Here is a 24,405-nt window from a genome sequence, read left to right on the forward strand (position 1 = left end):
ATAATTTTTAGTATCATTGTTATAGTTATTATAAATTTTTGTTATTAATGGTTTAGAATCTCTTCGAATCAACCGTGGTAGGGACGAGAAAGAGACGCGCGTAACGGTCAAATGTGACGCGTAACCGAAAAATGTTACACTAAATTTTTTTCCAACCCCGATAAAGAAGTTTCACTTCAATAAAAAAATCTAAACTGAGTTTGTTTATGTTACAATTTCAATGATATCAACAATTGGTGGGTTTAAAAACTCTCTACTCATATGTTTCCTAGGTAAATCACGAAATTTCGCACCGACGCGAGATTGGTAGTTCTGCAATGGATGTTACCGACTGTCATCTGCGACTAACGGTGCACGTTTTGGTAGGATCCAACAATTAAATTAGGACTGCAATAAGTACCGTATCGTATTTTTGACAGCTCTCGTTAATGATTATTGTTAAGTTAACTATTATTTTACAAATTGGCAAAAAAAATTGTGAAAATGCTATTGTTTGCGCCTGCGTGATGTCAAAAAACCATAAAGAACATGCGCGGGAGTATTAGTATGTACATTATTATTTATAGGAATGTGGTTCATAATATAAGGTTAATATTTTTTCCCTAAACGTAAAATATAATTCGTACGTACGAAAAAAATTCTGTACGACTAGTAGCGCGCTTCTCGATAACGCATTGATGCTAAAAACCAAGAATCATTTGTTTGTAAACACAAGATATAGATTCAAGAACGCAGATGATTGACTGCATCATAAATGTTCCATTCGTTTTGCCGCTGAAATATTTTTATTTGCGGAACTGGTTACGATTTCTTGATACTAAAGTGGTTTTGTGCGTAATTTTCGTAAATCACGAATAATCTGCTCGTAATCGTTAACAACTTACAGCCTATTAATGTTCTTCATAAAGCTCATATGTGCGTATATAAGTTATTGGGTATAAAAATAAGCGATTTGTATGTATAGAAGATTCGTTGATCGACCAAATCGCCTTTTGTTTAAGCGTGAGATTTTTAGCCCTGCCCTGCGATTCTGTAACTCACTTTGAGTGACTGATTTGAGAGCGACCGCCGATGCGAAAACCGCTGTGTGAGTTACAGAATCGCAGAGCTGACTTCGATGTTCAAATCCCGGCTGAATATTTTATTTGCCACTTATACCTGTACTTGTTTATAGACGTATGTCTAAAATATCTTGAACAGAAGAAATACAACCCTGCTGGCTATTGCATAACAAAGAAGTGCTTATGATGGTTAAGAAAAGGAAACATGAATATTTCGGTCACAGCGTAACACCAAAAAATACGAGCTCCTTCAACTAATCATACAAGGCAAAGTGGTAGGTAGGAGACCTAGCCACAGACGCACGTCTTGGTTGAAGGATCTTAGACAAAGCACCTAGTAATTGTTTAAAAGCGTGGCATCCTAAATTATAGTAGCCATGATGTTGGCTATCATCCTCCCAAAAATACTATAAGAAGAATCAAGTATTCTTCTTATTACGGTAAAATTATTATGCGGAAACCAGAATATTCAAGTCGAAGTTTTCGATCATTAGACTTTTTTTTGTATGTTATAGCAGGCAAACGGGCAGGAGGCTCATCTGATGTTAAGTGATACTGCCCATGGTCACTCACATTGCCAGAAGGCTCGCAACTGCGTTGCCGGGGTATGCCAATCACATAATCAATTGCCTATAAATGACAAATAGTTATTGAATTTAAACAAAATTAATGCAATGAAAAACCTACACCTCTACTATTTATTAGTAACATCGTAATGTATAATATTTCCTCAATCTGTACAGAATAAACAAGAGCATTTAGTCTATTTGGCGCGTGTTCCGAGTACCAAGCATTACGTAAAGCAGTATCGTCCTACATTAAGTGCTGGCATTCAACGCTTTGCGGTAACACAGTCCGCACTGAATTTCGGACGATTACGAAAATGTCCGCAATTAGACGCGCTTCAGTGGAGAGCTTTACCGCGTGCTACGGCTAAAGCAACTGATTACTCAGGTTTAAAGGATAAGGGGATTTAAATTACGAAATTCTAACAAACATTCTTACCAAAAAGCCTTCTAAAATTTACAAATCTTGGGGCCTTAAGATTTAATCACGTTTGTTTATATTTGTAGTATTGGTATTATCAAATATAAAGCTTTTATATTTGGTTTGATCACTATAAATAAATAATCGAGACAAATGCGTGTCTATTGGTAGTTCTACCAATACAGATGGCGAATACCGCATCACAATCGATACAGCGAATCACACAGTGATTCATTGAAATGCGTTTAATTGTCACAGTTTTACATTTATTCGGAATTTTTGAACAAAAACTAACCTTACTTTAATAATTATATTTTCTTTACTTTTCGTTTACTCCCAATAGGACAGAAAAAGCCACATTTCTGCGTCTGTTTCATTTTTCTTTAGTAGATCTTTTGTTTTCAAAGCTGAAACACTTATTGTGTCACAAAAATCATATGTCAAAAATGTAAATCATCGATTATAATCAGGGGGCTATACGCTAGTGCGTAAACGTTAATAATTTTTTACTATTGCCACCACGTTTAATTTTTCCTATTAAACGTTGGACACGTAGTTTTTGGCACCAAATTATCGTTATAGCTCCATATTATACTCCGGAAATAATACAATAATATCATCCATATATAAGCTAAATTATATTTTTATAGCCAGTTTTATGAATGGTTCATTGAGTTGATAGAAGCATAAAATTATCATAATGTTCTATTGTCTAGCGTCTTTATTGTCACCGACAATTATGTCACTCCTATACTAATAATATTAACATATTTTTGTACGTATTTTGTATGATTAAAAAAAAACTCACTCGCCACATTATCCTTGAGTAACATAGGCTTTATATATTTACATTATTAATACGTAAAGTTCATTGATTATAAGACACCGACGTAAATACGTTTACGCCAACTAGCTCCTTTTTTTTCTAGTTTGATGTCGTTACAATAAAAGTTACCAATTTGTGAGATAATATATTGTGATAAATAAGAAAGTAGTTCGATTCGTGATTGGTAAAAGTAGCTCGCGATTTTTTAAAGGAAAGCTGGCGCTTGAAACCCGCAAGGAAAGCAGAAGTGTGGCCGTCTCAAGCAAACCTATCGTCATACTATTGCAGATAAGCAACGAGAGGCAAAGAGAGATGGAGAGACTTGGAGCGAGGTGAAATAAGAAGTGCAAGACCGAACGCGATGGACACTCACTGTGAACTCCCTCTGCCCCATCTAAAGGTTATGGGACATTAAGTCAAGTTACCAGTCATAAAATATAGTCATAGAATAAATCTTTAAAGGAATAAATTTATAGTTTATACAACATAAACTAACGAGAAAACTAACGAAAAGAAAACATAGGCCTTAATGGTATTGATATCTATTAAATAAATTAAATCCACTTCCTATATATCCAAATCAAGTACTATTATTATTAATTAACCTATTTTATAAATGTCCGGTCCAGAAATTCGAGATGACCTATGGAACTTGCGTTGTTAAATTGGGTTCTGATTTAAATAAAAAAAAATCGCGATTTATCTCTAACTTTGAAATTTATACATAATATACACGGATTTATAAAGCAATGGGCTTGGTATAAATAGATACATCGAATCACATTAAAACAATGTCCCAAAGAGCTAACGTCAGTTAAAGATTAGATTAAAAGTTTAAAAGTATACGAATTATAGTTAAAACTGATATATATTAAGTAAATGTTTAAGCAAACGCTAAAAGTATAAAGTAACAAAGTCCTTTTAATTATTTAATAATTAACGAAAGAATTTTAGTTGATCAACAAAGAAACAAGAAGCTTTGCCGCTTCGGAGGATTTAAATCGGAATAAAAGTGTTCAAACAAAGACTTCAAAGTGACAATTACAGAGAATGGGGACAGGTATATTTCATCTTCCATTTTACTATCTTAATTTAGAATATTTGAATTTTCTTCATATTACTTATTTAATATGCGTAATATTTAGATTATTGTGATGATAACATAACGTTCTATTCCCGTGCGTCTAACATTCCGGAGGTCGTACATTCGAACATTGGTTATGCGCCAGTTGACTTATCTTCACAAGTACGCAGTAGACTCAAACTCAAACTATCTTTATTCATATAGGTAAACAAGTACACAATTTATATTTACTACCATTTTGCAAGTCAAGGGCGTAGAGCGGGTAAGAAGAACTGGCAAGAAACATTCCGCCACCCTTTTTAATCTCCAAGTATCAATCCCAAGGATTAGGATCATTTAAGTATTCATCAAATTTATAAAAAGCTTTATTGATTAATTTACGTTTAACGAGGGCTTTGAATTTATTTAGTAATCTCTAATTTCCCTTGGGAGTTTGTTGTAAAAACGAATACAATTCCCATATAATGAGTGGTTTATCTTCTGGAGCCTGGTTGGTCGCACACTCAAATTAGTTCTATTTTGCGTATTATACTGGTGAAAGTCACCAGGAAAGTAGGTAAACGCCGTGAGGAAACCGGTATGCATTAGACTGAAAAGCCAACGGCGTGTGTTAGGCACAGAAGACTGATCACCTTCTTGTCTATTAGAAAAGAGAGAGAGAGAGAGAGAAAACAGAGACCTGAAGCCAAAGAAATTTTAATCTCAACTTACATGTCCGATAGAAGAGAAATTCGTATTGCATTTCGGGATGGATTGACTTGATCTACTAGATTTGCCCTTTTAAACGCTTTTCAAACTATTAGACTATATTTATATATTTCACAGTTAAAACGAAGCGTTGAGTGGGGTTTATATAAATGTTTTTTTATTGTTTGTCTCCTTTAGTAAATTTTTTAACCTTTTTGTAGGTATGTATAATGTATTCCATGGTGTCGACGCGCACACACTCGTTGTTCGCGAACACAGTCTTGCTTCCGCTATCATAGCGAAAACATTTAATTGTGCGCGCACTATGTCAATTAGTTTTCTTTGTTTCTTTTTAAGCAGACAAGATAATAACACACAGGCTGCACGTTTTCCTGTCTGTCAATATTAGCAACTGTCGGCAGAAAATCTTCTCAGATAACAAGTGTGCAACACAGCATTGCCGGTGGAGACAGAACCCAAACGCAATACGCGCTTAGTACGTGTTCTGCTATTGTTTTACACAAAATTTTTGTAAATAAAAAAGACGTATATAAATTAGACAGGACACTATCTACTACGAGTACTTTCAGAGCGTAACTATGCTTTTAAGGAATTGATTTCTACAATAGTATCAAAGACAAACTAAAATACAAAAATTAATGTATTAATAAATCCTAATTAACTTACTGAAGGCGCTGTAAGCAATTTGAGTGCTTCACTTAAGTTCTTTAAGGTGAGTGTGTTATTATCTCCATCATCCTCTTCAGGCCCTGGTAGGTGAACGGAGGACTGCCGTGACCGGAACCCAGGATTCCGGCTTCCTGAGCCGTTGGCGAATTGGTGTTGAGATGCGGCACGACGAAATGGGCAAGTCATGATGCTTCAGGATGTGGTTTGCGCATTCATTGTTGGGTCCTGAGAAAAATAAATGTTATTAAATTGGGAGTCCGATTCCTTTGACATGATTGTTTGAGAAAGATTTGATAAGTAATTTTTCCGCGTTCGTTCATTTTTGATAATCAATCTTCAACTATTTCGTATTATATTTAGTAGTAAAATAGTACAAACTGGATATTTATATATACTACTAGCTGACCCGGCAAATGTCGTTTTGCCATTCTGGCAATAAAAATAAATCTACTATAATAAAAATAGGGGTTGATCGTAGAGGGGTGACAATTAAGGGTTATATGTAATATTGTATGCAGTATCATAAAACAATAAAAACAAAAAGTTTTGTCTAAAAACAAAATTAGGATTGGGAGCAGCATCCTAAAACAATTCGGGACGATATAACATTTCGGGAGATAAAAAGTAGATGTAGTCCGATTCACAGACTGTCTGAATATGCATAACAAATTCATAAGAATTGGTCGAGCCGTTTAGGATGAGTATGGGAACGAACATTGTGACACGAGAATTTAATATTATATTTAATAGTAAAATAAATATACTGTAGGAACTAATAAACACAGAACAAATGTAACATCTTTCGTAATCTTTTATTAACTCACTGAAGTGAACGTTATGTCCACTTTATTTGTGATACAACACAATCAATTTCAATTTTCCTTTCCAATTGCGCAATTGATATTATGTTAAAGATGAAGACCAATACAAACTTAGCTTATCTACTAGATCCTAAGTCCTAAGCTTTTACAGGAGGTCTGCTTTTTTTCTGTAAAAGAAGGCAAAGGGGCAGGAGGCTTACCTGATGTTAAGTGATACCGCCGCCCATGGACACTCACATTGCCAGGAGGCTCGCATATAATACCTTTTAAGATCAGGTACGCTCTTTTCTTGAAGGACCCTAAGTTGAATTGGTTCGGAAATACTTATATATAAGTCAAAAATCATTTATTCATTGTAGGTAACACAATGTACACTTATGAACGTCAAAAAAGAAATATACATTATATGATTCTAATTTTACATTTACTGCCAGTTCTCAAATCAAGGGCCAATAAACTCTCCGCCACTCTTTTTAATCGCCAAGTTTTTTGTTTTACACAACGTTTGTAAGGAGCTGCAACCGTTACACCATGTTCCACATGACATCCTTAGTAATAAATAATAATAAAATAAATTAAAAACAAATATTTGTCCTCTATCAGCATGAGGCATGGTGAAATAGGAGCACGCACTTACATTCTCGTGGGCAGTCGCACTTACATTATATTATTATCGCACTTATATTATTATTATTAAATCAGAATGGGCCCATTAGACTAGAATTGGGCTAGCTGATGGCGACGTGTATCTCGTTTGTATATACTTAATATTAAATTTCTCATGTAAATAAAAAAAAAAAATTTTGTAATGAGAAATAAAGTTCTTTAAACATTTTAAATCAATATCACTATTGAATTCACAATTACAGTGTGAATAGAAGATAATCTTTTACCAGAATTTGACCTTATATATCTATTAGCTGGATAGACAATATATTATCCTGACCTTTAGCTTATACAAGGAGCTCTTAAGGCTGTACGTGACTAACACGACGTGACGTCACGTGGAGGCCGTACATCCTCAGATATGAAAATCCGTGAGAAAAATGTTTTTATAGGCATTGACAAGAAACATGTCAAGTTTATATGATATATTTTATCGCCACAACAAAAATTAAAGCCGTGATGGCGTGTGTGTTCGCGTGCGCTGTTCAACCCTGAGTGTGTTCGAATTACGGCTGTGTTGTGAGTTTTAATAGTGCACAGTTAATACTAGTTCGTTTGGAGGAACACATATTGAGGAAACCGACATATTGGCTGATCACCTATTTGTCTATTAAATAAATAAATCGTTTTTTTTGCAAAGAAAGTGGTACATTATTTATAAAATTAGGCATGCAAATGTCATATTAATTTTCATAATGTCATATAATAAGTTTGACAGTAATTATTTATAATTATTGTCAAGCTTATGGTCTAAATACGCGCCCAAACTAAAGGCACCTTGACGTTAAAAATTTAATCACCTTCCCCTTGAAAGCATTACACGGCGGTGAACTATAATTTCTAGGAGGTGATTTAATAGTTTGATAAAATAAAGAAAAACAATGGTCACGAAACAGATGGAGAATTCTAAGGCCATGACCTTTGACCTTTTAACCATAGATGCATGTTTGTAGCGCCACTGTTTTTTTATTTGCAACAAGATACATAAAAATAATCTACATGTTGGTACCTTTAATACCAATGTGAACAACCACATAAATAAATACTTTGTCCTTCCGAACTTATAAGCTAATCTAACAAATCTTATATTACAACTAGTGGACCCGACAGACGTTGTCCTGCATGATATTTCAAGCGATTAGTAAAGCAAAGTATGAAAGTACCGACTGCAGCGCCATCTGGCGGGCTGATTTGTGAATCTAAACCATTCCCAGATCCCCTTGAACACACACAAAAAATTTCATCAAAATCGGTCCAGTCGTTTGAGAGAAGTTCAGTGACATACACACTCACAGAATAATTATATATATAAAGATTTTCAACTTTAATTCCTTCAATAAGACGTTGCTGAATATAGATTTTGTGAGGCCTAATTTTATGAAATTCAGGTCACGCAAAGTTAAAAAATACGTAGAATTTTTTTTTTAACGTCACCAATTTATTACATAGTATGTTACATATAAATCTTATTAACTAGTCCGAAGTTTACTTACGTATGCAAAAATATATTATATTCTTAATCTTAGACAATTATGTATATTTATTATTTATCTTATCTCGACGCAGGATGAATGGAAGAAGTAATTTAATATTTAATAAATTATAACTTTAAAGAGCAGATGGAATATATCACATAGACTGATAAAGTTATATACATCGACCATTAGGTATTAATATAATTAATAAAAGCTGTTCTGTCTGGAATAATAAAATATTAAGTATAATATAAACTAAAACACTAAGGAATCTCTTTTAGTATTGTATTTAAATAGACTGTTTTTAATTGTATATGTAAGCTGATGTCTAATTAAACAAATAAAACGGCAGTATTTGTTAATTTATTTAAGACATACTATGAGATAAAAAAGTATTAACTCTAAAGTTAATTACAATCGACTCTTCGATACATGAGTGTGTGGATATTGCGATTGGTGCCAAGTAAATAGCAAAATCATGTCCCACTCGATGCCACGTCCGATTGCTTTCTTTTTATCGTCCCAATTCCAGTAGAATTTCCAAAACCTCAGAGAATTCTGTTTCCGCTTTTTCCGAACAAAGAAAATATACGAAATAGCATTCCCTTTTTCCTTCTGTTACGAGATTTGATGCAATTTCAAAGGAGTGTAAAAGCGAAGAGCTAAAATCACTTTGGAATATTTATCGACTAACGGCCCCGCTCGCCTTTCACTGTTATAGTTTATTATCTGTGCATTTAAAAATGATTTCGTCGATTGATTCAAGTAAGAGATATGAAACAATAAAATAGTACACAACACACTACATATTCGTTAAAACTAAAAGAACTTAAATGTTTAAAAAATTCATTAAGTAGTTCATTCATTGGTACATAAAACAGGTAAATAATTTAATCATTTTCTGTATTAAATCAAAATTTAGAAGGGGAAGGTTATGGTGCAGAAAGACTAACTTTTCTGCATTTTTAGGAAGTAGTTTACTTCTTTTTTTTTCTTGTAGACCATGCCAGCTTCAGAGAAAAGGCGCTCTGAATAAACACAACTTCCTGGCGCCGACAAATATTTTGCTGCAATCTTAATCAAACACGGAAATTCAAATTTCCTTGCTTGGCACCATGTACTCGTATACGGGTTGTCATGGCGTGATATATTGTTATATTTAAGAAAAGATCCATTTCTGTTGAAACTGCATTTTTTGTCAATGGAAACAATCACGTCTGTACAAGTTTTTGGCGCTAAAATCCAGCCGAATACTTTTGCCTAATATTCGGCTATTCGGTCAGGGGCCTCGCCGGATATACTTACTATTCGTTGCAAGTCTAATTTTAATAATTCTTTTAGTAGGCGCCTGGTAGACAACGACACCAGAGCTGGTGATGCTTTTGTCGCAGAAAATACAGCTAGAAGGGTAATCTGCTACTGTATTAGATATGATTCCGACTTGAGACTAAACTCTCAACTCTTTATTTTACAGTAACAATGTTTGGTCCTAACGTTGTTTATTAATTAAAATATACTCCGTGCATAAAAATATCATTAGCAGTGAATTCATCATGTTTTTCACGATCAAAAATCTATATGGATTAATAAAAACATACGATTTCATAAAGTAACAAACTGCTTGAAGCTGTGCGGTTTCAACAAATTTAATTTCCTTAACATCAAGCACATTTTGAACCCACAAATGTAAAGTTAAAATATATTTCAACTTGTACACGAAATTTATTGCAACTTTTGGTAAACCAGAAACTAATTTTATTATGGCAATTTGTTGTATTTCTAGTTGTTTGGTTATATATGGAGCAGTATTAATGTCCTAAAGAATAATAATATATTATTATCTCATAATATATTTGTAAACAGAAGTATTTATTTGATCAGTAAAACGCCCTTATCTCAGGAATCACTACTACAAATAGTAGTTTTTTTTAATAATTTATTTATTTATTAGTAATCTTAGAGCTAGCATCCATATTATAAAACAAAACACTTAGATAGTATACAAAGCCAAAACAGATTACATTGATAATCAAGATATAGGAAACAGAAAACATAAGTACTTTAATAGACAAAAAGAAAAAATAAAAGAAAACTAAAATTTAACTATTGCTTCATAATTTGATAGCCTTATATAACATGGTGGAGTGAAACTGCGGAATATAGCTATATATATATATAATATATTAGTTTGAGAACTTCATAAAAGTTTTGTTACAAAAAACAGCAATAACATTTTCATTAACATCTTGGAATATTACTTATTATTTGTGGCTGAGAAAGTGCGTACCCAGTATTTCAAAATGTGTATTTTAGGGGATTGATTCAGAATTATATATTTTCAGATGGCTGGCAGCGACGTGAGCAATTGGTTAAAATGTTGGATCTAAAACGACAGACGTCGAGATGATACGGGTAGAACTTTGTATTGAACGTTTATGTAAAATTCATACATTCCTTACGTCACTCCAGAGAAATAGATGAATATTATTTTATTAGGAACGAGGTTACCCGTATCTAAAATTGGCTCAGAAGTATTTATAAATTATTTCCAAAGTCTTTTTTCGTTATCTAATACGATTAGTTATAAGTATCGTTAAATATATTATATTAATAAAGTTAGTAATATCAAAATGTTAAAAAATGTTTTGTAACTGTTTATTTTTAAAATGCCGATATTCTAAAGAACATTCGAAAGCCCTTTGGGGCATATATTAACTTTATTAAACAGTTAATTGAAGCCGTAATCATACAGTAGTTCACATCTCTCTCTATCTCTCTTTAGTGGGTAGCTCATATCTCGTCGTGAGACTTATCTCACGACGCACGTAGCTCTTAAGCTACCGACTAAAGCGTCGTGGTCAGCAAAGAAAAACTGGAGTAGACAATCTGTTTCCACCGGTTTCTGTCCAGCGCCTCTTATAACAATGTTTAGTTTTGATGACGAGTCTTTCACTTGTTCGGGCCATCTGCTTGGTTCACCAACGTGGTCCTTTGCTTTCTGTACCAACCACGATTAGTTTCTTCCAAGTTCTCATCGCCTCTGCGCATTGTACTCCACATAAGACAACTTGTTTTGGTGTTGAAAGGGGATACTTACTTTCAACATAATAAACACAATATTGGAAAGTGAATTAAGAGGGAAACTTTCAGAGTAAACATTAAAAACAAATGATTGCAATTAATAGTTAATTTTTACGAACACTTTCCAACTCTCAACAGAGACTGTACAAATAACAGAATTTGTAAAAGAAATTATATTGGACCAGTCCATTCGAAGAAGACTTAGCACGTATTGTCCAGTAATTTGGTTTAAATGGGTCTAGACAAACATCGTTACGTTCAAGTTTTTCAGTTAAATATTAAATCAAATTTCTTAAAAGTTTCAGTTATTTTTCTCTAGAGTATTCTAATTTCTTGTAATTTGCTAATTTTAAACTAAAATCTAATGATCTTAATTTAGTCTAGACTTAAAAAGTTAAAAAAAAAAGAGTAGAACAATACTGGCCTAGTGGCTTCAACATGAGACTCTCGTCCCTGAGGTCGTAGGTTCGACACCCAGCTGTGCACTAATGGACTTTCTTTCTTTGTGCGCATTTAACATTCGCTCGAACGGTGAAGGAAAACATCGTGAGGAAACCGACTCGCCTTTGACCCAAAGAGTCGACGGCATGTGTCAGGCACAGGTGGCTGACAAATAGATTGACATGATCATGAAACAGATACAGAAATCTGAGTCCCAGACCTAAAAAGGTTGTCAAGCCACAGATTTATTTAAATGTTACTATTATTTTAATATTAATTTAGTTGAAGTCCCAAAACAGAGTGTTAATTTGTTTTTCCTACCGTAACCCACATATTAAAACCATTATCATTTCGCTTAGAATGAACTGAAGCCTTCAAAACACTTTGGGCTACAAATAAAGCATCATCTATATAGCAGGTAAAAAAGTTAAATCGTTTTAATTAATAAAACTACACGTTTATAGTGTCTATAAGAGTCTCTATTCGCATGAATCGGTATTGAGTAATAAAATGTATAGGAAAACCATTACAGCGTACCGATCTACCTCGTGGCAAGTGGAATTCTATGCGGTGGCGATTAATGACGGGAGGAATATTGAAGGAATTCTGATACAATACAGGTATCCCGTTTTATGTGAAATTAGTATTTGTATCGTAAATCATTAACAAAAAACAAACATTTTTGTAGTAAACGAATATTTCGCAAATTCTTTAAATATTTTTGTAACTAAGTAATGTTAAGTAACTAATAATTCTAATTTTTATGTAAGCGTACCTAAATAAATAAAATATACATTCAAGAGCAGTGTTGGTCTAGTGGCTTCTTAGTGCGACTCTCATCCTTGAAGTCGTAGGTTTTATCCCCGGTTGTGCACCAATGGACTTTCTATGTGCGCATTTAACATTCGCTCTAACGGTAAAGGAAAATATCGTGAGGAACCCGGCCGGCTTAGACCCAAAAAGTCCACGGCAAGGCACAGGAGGCTGATCACCTACTTGCCTATTAGATTAACAAATTGATTGACCTATAAAGGTTGTAGCGCCACTGGTTTATTTATTTATATATTCAAGTTGCTGGAATTTCTAATGTTCTTACTTTCTCTTTAACTTACGTTAGAATACAATGATAAATTATACTAAGCTACATAAAAAGAAACAATTAAGTTAATATTGCAATCCCAGATTTTAATTTCAGTCACCAGAAACCTTACATCAGACATATTAAAACTTAATAAAGTCAAAAACATAATATATAAAAACAACAAGGATCTTAAAAATTTAATACTAGTATAAATTAAAAAAAAATGACTCATAACATTTCCTCAAACAGATTATATCCTATCCTACGTGCTTGAATTCATTTTAGGAGTAAAGTGTTGGCAATGTAAATATTGATTAAATGTTCATATTTGCTTTGTAACTCTTCGCGGCATCCACACCGCGTGTGTTGGAGGCAGTAATAATTCTAGTAACTTTATATTATAAAGTGAGTAATTACAACAATAAATGAACTGGCCAAGTGCTGAAGTTTATAACTGCTATGGGATGGATGTCTGACACGGACTATCACGAGAGCATGCGCAAGGCAACTGTACGTACTTATCCAAAGCACACGTTTCGGTTTTTATAATTAACCTATAATTAAAAGTAAATGCAAACTTAATGGACCTACTTGCTGTTAACCCATCGAGTGTTGGCAACAATCACGGAATATAATAAGGTGGTAAAGAATTATAATTGAGAGTCTTGATTTGAATGAAAAGACGAGCAAATAGTTTGATTTTAATTTTACTGCCAAAGAGTAGTAGACTGAACACATTTTAATATATTTCGTCAAACGTTGAATTTATAAAAGATGTAAATTTATGAAGTATATAGCTTAATCTCTCGTTTTTTACTTGCTAGTGGTATATTCCAGCATTACTAAACTATTTCTTACTTGTTGTATTTGGAATATTATTCGAAAAAAAAAAAGATTCAAAAATCGACAGAATAAAAAATTAATTACCAGCATAAAACATTATGTAACAAATGATGGGACGACTCCTGTCACGCTTTAGCAATATTTTCGTAACCATTTGACAGCCATTTTTTACTAACAAACTATATTAGGAAATAAATAAATAATCGAAAACGTGTGTGGCTTAAGCGTACGAATATCATCCCTGATGTTGTGGATTTGATCCTTTTATTTTTCATTTTTTTATGGAACAGGAGGCAAACGGGCAGGAGGCTCACCTGATGTTAAGAGATACCGCCGCCCATGGACACTCTCAGTGCCAGGGCTCGCGAGTGCTTTGCCGGCCTTTTCAGAATTGGTGCTCTCTTTTATTGAAGGACCCTTAGTCGAATTGGTTCGAATAGATGGTTCCACAGTGGTGATGCGCGGAAAAAAACGCTCAGTTGTAGAACGAAGGACGTCGAGGTGATACGGGTAGAATTTCGTATTCTGCTTTGACGTCCATTGATGAAACAGCTGCAGGTATTAATCCTAACAACTCCTCTGAACACTCTCCATGGTAAATGCGGTAGAAGATTCAGAGTGACCCCACATCTCTAGACAACGCCAAAGGATCAAGCCGCTCGGTGAGGGATTGTTCGTCGACCATTCGGACAGAGATTCTATTATGTGCACCAATGGACTTTCTGTTTATGTGCGCATGCAACACTCGCTCGGTAAATAAAAACATCATTAGTAAACGGCATCTGTAAAATCCTATCGATGACAAGTCGATGACAAGTGTCAGACAGAAGGCTAATCACCTTCTTGTCTATGAAATAAAAATGATTCTAGTAACGGATGCAACCTGAGGCCAAGAAACATGAAAGGTAGCCACTGGATTATTATTAGGAAATAAATAGTACAACGAGTAGCGGAATGGAAGCTTGGTGTGAGTCTAAATTTCTTCTTTGAAAAACGTAAACGAAACGTATTGATTAATATGAGAAGGCATTTACACTGAATACTGGGAAGTGGGTTACAAAGTATACCGTTTAAAATAATGAGCTCGATTTGTTTGGTGTCAACTCCCTTAGCATACATTACTGTACGTAATCACTGCAGTTACTCAAGTGGGTGTTGAAAGGACTTAAGAGAAATACATTAGCTTTGTTTACTGTAAAGACCACGCCCTCAGTATATTGTTCAAAGGGTGTGCGGGCTAATTCTTGTGGTGTCCTTGACAAATTACTCTAAGAGTACAATACTGGTTGTTGGAAAAATTATTAGAGTATTTTTTTACAATGCGCACGCACACCGACACAAAAAACCGACACCCTGAATATCTGTTCAAACGTCGGTAAAACAGTCTGCTCTGTTTTATCGGCAAGTTGCATTGTCTGTCATACCATAGTGTTTTTCAGAGTCGTGTTTATTTAAACCAAAATAATGATTTCTATACGAGAAAACCCGTTCCAATGTGATAAAAAACATAATGTTTATTGCAAAATATCAAGATTAGTACATATTATATCGTTTCGATAAAAGTGGCAATTAAAATGGACAAGAAAAATGCAATTCAAAGAGGGAAACGTCCCTCTAAAGTGCTCGAAGAAAATTATTACTCCAAAGAAGTATAGCTTCTAACGCGTGTACATAAGTACTCACGCGTTTTTTTTTGGTGAGTCATTATTATTTATGAGCTTAGAAAATAACCTGAAGTTTTCTGGAGAATGTAATGGTTTCGATGAAACAGACGCAGGTCTTTTTGTCTCATGACTTCAAAGCCACATGAAAGAGGCTGTATACTTTTACTCTGACAGATGCCTAAAGGTCACAGTAATTTAGTAGATCTGAAAATATCTGTAGTAGCCATAAAACATAATGATGTATGTGACAAGTTGATAAACAAACCGATAAAGAAAGATATCTGAAGCTATGGTAGGTAGAATAACACTTTCGTACAGTCGCGTTGAAAACGAAAAAAAAAATTAAATGAAACATTGTAAAGAAAATCGGTACTGTGAAGAAATGTATCTAGAGTCCTTAGTTTTACATTAAAAATCATATGAATATTTGACTCACTTACTTCACGCATTGCCAAGGTCCGAGCAACCAACGCACAACTTTGGCCTGTATGGCAGTCACGAAATGTGACGCATCGAATCAAGATATAAATATTCGGTTACAACGTCAAATCAGTGCTGCTCTATGGGTATGAAACGTGGAAGGTCACTAATGACATCTCGTACTGGCTCCAAGTTTTTCTTCAACCAGCTTCGCCGTATTCTTGATTCTAAAGATCTCCAACGAGAAACTTGCGGGCTGCCGAGAAACACCGAATAGCCAGCAGATCAAGCGACGCAAGTGGATATGGATAGGCCATACACTCCTAAGAGATTCCAATTGCCGTGAATGAAAGAATTGAAAACCGGAAGCGTGGCCGTCCCAAGCAAACCTGTTGTCGTACAGTTGCAGATGTGGCAAAGAGAGCCGAAAATACTTGGAGTTAGGTGACGTACAGGCTTAAGACCGCACGCGATGGAGACTCACTGTGGACACTGTCTGCCCCATCTAGGGGTTTTGGACATTAAGTCAAGTAAGTCATCCAGGACTCACCCTACCGTCTGATAGTTCATAGTAATACTAAACTAATACATCCACATTCCACATAAAAGTCGGTCATCTGGTTTGTTCATGATAGTGGCCTCTGGAACTGCCAGTGACTTCGCGCAAATATATAAAATTTTATTATTAAACTTTTTCCACGCTATAAACAGTTATTTTGTACGCGACTGTACCTTCCCGATAAGTTCTCACACTTCCTAGAAAACTACACACTATAAATACGGTTTTCTCATTTTCTGTTCGATACATTTTCCACAAAATTAACGTTCTTAGAGTCAGGAAATTAACTTGAAAGCGTGCAATTTAAAGGTTTAGATCTTCTAAATTCATCTTATTTTTATCATGATTTCATACCATTTTTTAAATGTGTATGTTGTAGTGATTTTATTAAATGATATACTATCTTAATTTGTTAAATATATATTTAAAGAAGGTATTATTTTTTGGACTTTCCGGATGTTATGCAAATCGTAAGTTTAATAAATATGTGAAAAGAAAAATATACTCAAATTTTAATTCTTACTAACACCTGCCCTGCGATTCTGTAACTCACTTCACGAACTCACACAGCGGTTTTTGCATCGGCGGTCACTCTCAAATCAGTCGTGAAGCAGTCATTTTATGATTTGGCATTCTGAAAAGGTGGGAGCTTGTAGTTTATTGTTTATCAGAATGCCAAATCATAAAATGACTGCTTCACGACTGATTTGAGAGCGACCGCCGATGCGAAAACCGCTGTGTGAGTTCGTGAAGCGAGTTACAGAATCGCAGGGCTGCTAAACGTCGACATCTTATTATGACTCTAAACATCTCTCTATTCAAAACAATTTTTTTAATGCTGTTTGTGCTAACCATACAGCAATTTAGTCGCACCCCTTTTTCAAAATTTCATTTGATCGTCTCTTGACATCCGACCTTTTGTGCAAATGGAAAAACTACTTCCGGTCCGCTTAATTAAGTTAGACCGAGCCCTTTTTCTTTAGCCCAAATAAATTAATCGCCCTTCTCTTGTTGTTTTGTGAAGATGCCTAATGAAAGTATTTGGTGACAGCTGTTGTTTCTTATAGTTGTTTGTCGAGAAAAAACATGTCATAAGATCTCTAATTACATCATTAAAGTGGAAACATAGCAATAATTAAGAAATAATTGCTGCTTTTTATTGTTGTTTTGCAATTATACCCATTGTCGTTTGGTGATCATGTTATTTAGTAATAACCGCCTAGTGGCTGACAACGCACTGGCGTGCCTAATCTCTATTGTAAAAATGTATATTATAATAATAAATCGTGTATGATGTTTATATATTGCAAGTAAAAACCTAAAAAGTGAATTAAGTTTTTTAGCTAATTATTTCTAACTACTAACGATTACGTGCGTCATACGAATTTTTAAATTTCAGCATATTACAAAAAAAAATATATGATGACATAATTTACTTTATTATATGGCAAAGTAATTAAAATTCCTGCAATTTTTGCGAATTACTTAATATCGTTTTCCTAAAATAGATGATACTAATTCTCGATTAGTTTTAGCTAAGTATTTTATTAACTTATTGTATTTTGTCTGTAATTTCGCACTTCTTGCACTGTACCATATTTATTTAGGTTTTCCTAATAATGCCTGGAATAGATCACGCTTAAGCAATAATCCCAATATAGTAGGTAAATACTTATTACCAAAACGCTTATAATGTAATGCGTTATAACTTTCTGGTTGTTAACTTCTTTTGGCCTTTCCATATTTTATAAATTGCAGCTTTACCAGTTCGAAAAGACAAGTAAATCGCGAAGGCAATAAACAAAGTGAATCTTACGAAGCAATTTCATCGGCTTCCTTGCAAATTGAATGCGTTATTAGAAAAGTTAGAAGTAATATTACTTCGTGAATATTCTATCCAGCTCCATTTAACCTAAAACAAGAAAAAATGGAAAGTTTGTGTTTGCGTTTATGAGGAAACAACGTACTAATTAGAATTGTTACGCAAGAAATTGGAAATTTTATAAGTACAATTTTTTTTTATTGAAGTACAAGCACAGGAAAATACTTAAAACAAACTTTTTATAGCTACGATTCAAATTGGCCTTGTCTAGAATGCGTAAGAACCAAGGAAAATCAAGAATCAGATAAGTTCTTTTTCGTTTAAATCAGAAGGTACCGCCTAAGAGTCGGACAAGATTGCCTTTTGAAAGCTTTTTCTACAAAGTATTTTCATGTTGAGGCATTTCTTGCGTTGGTATAAATGATTTTCTTTTAACAATAGCATGGCACAAATTTAAGAGATTCATTCTGTTCATTAAAACGGAGATTCGTAAATCCTTATTGAAATGTTTTATCATGTTTGATGATTGTCATGTTTGAACATGGATCTTACACATATTATCTGTGGATATCCAGCTCTTCAATCTTTAGGAACACGATGGCGGCTCCGCTTTCTGCCCCATCCAGGGATCATAGTACAATAAGTAATAATAATAATAAAGCCCATTTTATTTCCAATCACGACAAAAACAAATTATAATACACAGCTTAGATTATTTAACTTTTTCTTTTCTTTTGCTTGTTATTCTATATCCTAGCTTCCTTCAGTACCGGTGATCGGAACCCCTTCACGGGTAAAGGCCTCCTCCAGCTTTTTCCAACTGACTCTGTCTATGGCTCTCTTTCTCCATTCGTTTCCTGCTACCGCTTCTATTTCTTCTATGCACCTTTTTTTGGGCGACCTCTTCTCTTGGTCCTTTCCATATGACCCCATGCTTTCTGGCATGCTACTAATTTAGTTTTTATTTTTAAAGTGAAACTTTTACTGTATTGTAAGTCCACGTTTGGTAGCCGTGTGTGAGAGTAGGTAAGATACTAGTGTCCAAGACAATTTTCTTGAGGTGAAGTAGTATACAATACAAGTACAATAAGTAAGTCATCCATTTTTCTGCCCAACAAACATTTTACTTGATTGTAAAATGGCTACACAATTTAGTTGGAAATGTTGGCGTAACTTCCAAGTAATTTTTCAATAATCGTGTAAAATATACGATCAACATACAACCACACATATACAGTCGACTTATTCACATACTCGGATTTATGCGGATTTATTTCATGACAACACGCCGCGAAAACTAATTATAAACTTCCTAAGACATTAGTTTCATACTTGAAAATCATTTGCCTGCTCATTTTGTCACGATTATTTCGACAAATTTCTCTTAGCTGAGCATCGCTTATTTAAGCTATTTGTTTCACTTACCGCTTTATTTATTTATATATCTTTACGTTGAAAGAAAAAACAAATATCGTACAAATTATATGGGTGCTACGGGTGGCCTTATCGCTAACAAGCGATCTCTTCCAGGCAACCCTAGTAAAGAAAAAACTAGGTAGAATTTTAAAAGAGAATAGGGAGGTAGTAAATTGTATGGAGTCGCGCAGCGTATTCCGCAACTTAACAAAAAGAAGCAATAACACAAAGTTGCTTATTCAGATTCTTTATTGTATCTTTCCTATAATTAAGGAAATATTTAAAAAAATGGCCGCGAAATCATGTGCGGTACGTTGGATAAATACTTCGCTTTTAAAGTCAAATCATTTATTTCAATAAGGCCTATTAAAAAGGCAACACATGTCAAAATTACAAGTTAATAATATTTAAAAAAAAATACTCTAGTTGCCCCTTCCAAAAGGTAGTTTCATATGGAGAAGATTTGGTAAGAAACTCCATATTACTCTTCTAAAATATTTTTTACAATATTTTGTATACATTGATTTGATAATAATATATGCAGACATGTATCCTGAACAAAAAACTACTATACTAAAATAAAATAGCCGCATGGTGTTGCAAAATAATGCAGCAGATAACTAAATTATTATGTAGATACATTGTGCTCAAATATTTACAAATATTGCAACTATAGATTGTACATTATTCTTTATAAAAAAAAGAAATATTTAACATACAGTCAAACAGTATGTGAGTTTCGTCAAAGATGATTCCTTTTTTTTTAAACGAGCATAAACTTATACAACTAGATTAGCAACCACAGAGAGGAGAGTATACTAGTCTGATACTAATATAGATACCCGTAGCAAAGTTCTCAAATAAGCCACTACAAAGTAAACTAGTTTTTATTTAGTTTGAACAAAACAGTATTGAAACAACATGTAACGAAGAAAGTTTACAGAAACTTTGTTAATTTAGAGCTCTCGTTTTAACTTAAAATTACCTCGCGTTAATTTTAATTTAACGTGCGCTGTTCCAAATATTGGGTGATTTTATATGAAATATTTTTACACTACATTAAACACACTCACACACATTATACACTACACTTAAATATATTTTTATTCATCTCTATTATTTAGTCTACCCGTAAGTATATGTAACATGTGAAGCGTGTATAATAATAATAGTTTGTCATTTTAATCACGATGTTATTTTCTAGGTTTATTCACCTTGTCACTAACCTACAAATATATTGTATATATTTGTATCATATACATGGTATATAATATAAACACATGCCATATATTTATATGGTACGTGGTATGAAATAAATCAACCGGCTGACTTTTTGAAAGTCGAATGACATTTAAATATGGTTCCAAAATTAAGATTGCTTCTTTCATTGTTAATAATGTTTGTTATATCTTTCTGTTATTTTGTCCCGCTTAACCTTTCATGCTTAACATTTTTAACATATATATTCTCACTCGCAGAGATAAATTCGCAGGCTCCAGTTACTATTAGATAAATGTAAGTCATAAATGACCTCATGCCCATTTTGGTATCAATCGATAACGACGAGTCATTCTCGATCCAAGATGACGCGTTGATCCACGGTTTTAGATCGTTAGGTCGTAAATCAACTGGAAATGAGGCTTTGATTCTTAAAGTGACTAACATTTTATAAATAAGTTGAGTAACCTCTGCTATGACTTCTATGTTAAGCATACTTTTTGCCATGTGTAAAGTGTATTTAAATCTATATGTTAACGTTACACAACAATTTCTTATCAGGAGTTAATTTAGTCAAACGTAATATCATGAAAAATTTTACTAAAATATGTCAAAGTGTGAAACTGAGAGCCCGACAACCCTACGTAACCATAACACCTAGGTATATATTAGTATGAAAATATTATGAAATAACAAAATTACGGGATGAGGTGTAGACCACCTCGAGTCCTAAGGTAATCTATTAGAATTAGAATATATTTCCTAAAAGCCACCCAGGCTCACCACAATAGCTGAAATGAATCTTTGAACGAATGAATGATAAATGTATTTGACTTTTTTTCCAAATGTAATACATCTTATTCCTTTTTTTATCACATATTTATTTTTATTTATTTCATTTATTCACACTTCGTTGCAATAAAATGAAGAAACACAAATAAAACAATACATAAAAATTATAAGCGAATATTGATGCAATACAAAAGAAAAGGAAAAACAAGAATTACACAAGTCACGATTGATCAGGATAGGAAAAGGTTAAGAAATGTTTATACAGAAGAGTTTTAAAAGATGATAGAGAGGACAATCTATAGAGTCGGGCAGCCTATTCCACAACTAATTATTTAGAGTTTGCGTCATTCAATTAAACATGTAGAAACAAATATAATGATATATTATTTGTTTCATTACATTAGTATAATAAGTGTCTTTTCATGACACGCTTCACTGACGACCAATGTCCAGTAATGGCCTCTCCATCAAAAGAAGAAGAATTGTATCTTTCGTACAATTTATATTATCAAATGTGATTCAATACGTGCGTTGTGAACGGGTGCTACTTGTGGTGACTGGTCGTACTTGAATTCGTGTATGCGGTGATATTAGTTATTTTTACTATGTACGAGTATTTGCGTATTGTTTCCACGAGAATGTAAGTGCGTGCTCCTATTTCACAATGCCTCCTGCTAATAGAAAACCAATCTTTTTTTAAATTCATTTTATTTGTATTTATTACATAAGATGTCATGTGGAACATAGTGTAATGGTAGCAGCTCTTTACCAACGGTGTGTTAAACAAAAAACTTGGCGATTAAAAACTTTTGACGTTCAGAAGTGTACATTGTGTTAACTATATGAATAAATTATATAAAAAAAACTTCCGAGTACGTATTTTAATAACTTCCAAAAATTAGTTACAACATTTTTAAGGGATTCCTCGCTTCAAGTCGGGTTTTCCTTAAGTACCAAGTATATTAAAATACTATATTGAAATGTGTTCCACTCATACAGAAAGTAATTAAAGTCGTTCTAATTACTATTCCTATTAAAAACACAAATGCCTGACACGCGAGGTTAGGCTTCATTACTTCGTGACGTTTCAATTATACACATAATATAATTATGAGGATTTGAAGCCTATATTATAAAGATTTTACTTTATTTTATTTTAGTTATAGTAACGTGTTATTTTGAGTTAACCTTTTGATTGGCTTTTAAATTTTTGTTCATACATATTTTTATTTATTTTTATCGTTATTTTATCTTTAGATTTTACTTTATTTTATTTTAGTTATAGTAACGTGTAATTTTGAGTTTTTTTTGTTAATTATTTTTGCATTTCTTGTACTCTACCCTCTGTAGGTGTTTCTTTTTCATTGTTCCACTTTAGGGTTGCCTGGAAGAAATCGCTTGTTAGCGATAATGCCGCCCGTTGCCTTATAACTTTTGTAACCTGTTTTTTTTTATTTTTCTTATGTGTATGTTTTTGATTAAGGTAATAAAGTAAAAATAAATAAATAAATACTCCATTTATTTATAATTTTTAAATAATAAATGTACATATTTATGCAGGACCAAGGGGAAGAATGTGAAGAGGGCGCCCCAAAAAAAAGCTGGATAGAAGAAATAGAAGCCTTCTACAGGAAGCGAATGGAGAAAGAGAGCCATAGACAGAGTCAGTTGGAAAACGCTGGAAAACCTTTACCCGTGAAGGGGTTTCGATCGACGGTACTGAAGGTAGCTAAGATATGGGATAACAAGATAAATAAAATAATATATAAAATGTAAAAAATCTAAGCTGTATTTTATCTTTCTTTTTGTCATGATTGGAAATTAAACGGGCTCTATTATTATTATTATTTTATTATATATGCATCTTACAGCTTATATCAGACACTAATATTGTGGTGATATTGTCTGGTATTTGCATTTTAAAAATAGAATAAAGAAGTTAATTGTGTCATTGCTATTGGAAATGGGTTAGCTTACCTTTGAATTAAATAAATATAACTAACATAAAAATATTAAATATGTAAATAACTAAAAACCGAGCTTAAATTATGCCCAACGCATAAAAAAAAATTAACAATTTTTACTTTGTATAATTGTGTTTAACATCTTGTCAAGCGCCAACGGTTATGGCAAAAAGTGTTTTATTACGATAATTATTAGAATGTCCATACATATTTACTTTTAATGTATTAATCATTATATTAATTACAAAAATATAAGTCGAAAAGTCATAAAAAGTAATAAAAGTTAAAAAAAATGCTTGTGTTTTTTTTAATTAAGAAATATAGAATAAACACAAGAAACGCTAAGGCAAAATATACCAAAAAGACTAATAACTATAACCTACCTTATCCAATAAATTTTCTTTAGAAAAGTCACGCACAAAACACGTTAGAATATCCATTCAACAAAGTAGCACAGTACACGAATTCGTAATTCAAAATTCTTGTAGCACTATACGTAGCGCTGGTACAGACGTCTACGCGGCACTGCTACGCCATACTAACGGCTAGTATGCGCGCGCTTGAGTTTCAAACCCGACTGGTCTTATGACCTATTTGATACGGATTAAAATCGTTCGAATCTTCGTCCTTGCCTGTAATATTGTATGCGTATAACGTTTTCTTGTATAATAGTATAGGAAATTATTTATTGTTAACGTTTATTTAAAATATTTTATTGAAATACCGTTTAATGTATGTATTTTATTAGGTTAGAATAGTCTTTAGAAAAACAATATGTTAGAAATTGTTATTGTTTTCTGTAGATGT

General features: G+C 33.3%; 1 protein-coding gene across 1 annotated transcript in view; it reads right to left on the reverse strand.

Annotated features, from left to right (window-relative positions):
* The window catches only part of LOC125051858 (head-specific guanylate cyclase), an 85,906-nt gene extending 61,744 nt beyond the window's left edge, over positions 1-24,162 (reverse strand). Inside the window, exons 1-2 of the mRNA XM_047652451.1 lie at positions 23,982-24,162; positions 5,333-5,560 (exon numbers count right to left, since the gene is read on the reverse strand). Coding sequence (XP_047508407.1) covers positions 5,333-5,521 — 189 coding nt within the window. The 5' untranslated portion in view covers positions 5,522-5,560; positions 23,982-24,162. The remainder of the gene's footprint in view (positions 1-5,332; positions 5,561-23,981) is intronic.
* Between the last annotated feature and the right edge of the window lie 243 nt (positions 24,163-24,405).

This window comes from Pieris napi, chromosome 8 (genome assembly GCF_905475465.1).
Source record: "Pieris napi chromosome 8, ilPieNapi1.2, whole genome shotgun sequence".
NCBI classification, from domain to species: Eukaryota; Metazoa; Arthropoda; class Insecta; order Lepidoptera; family Pieridae; genus Pieris; species Pieris napi.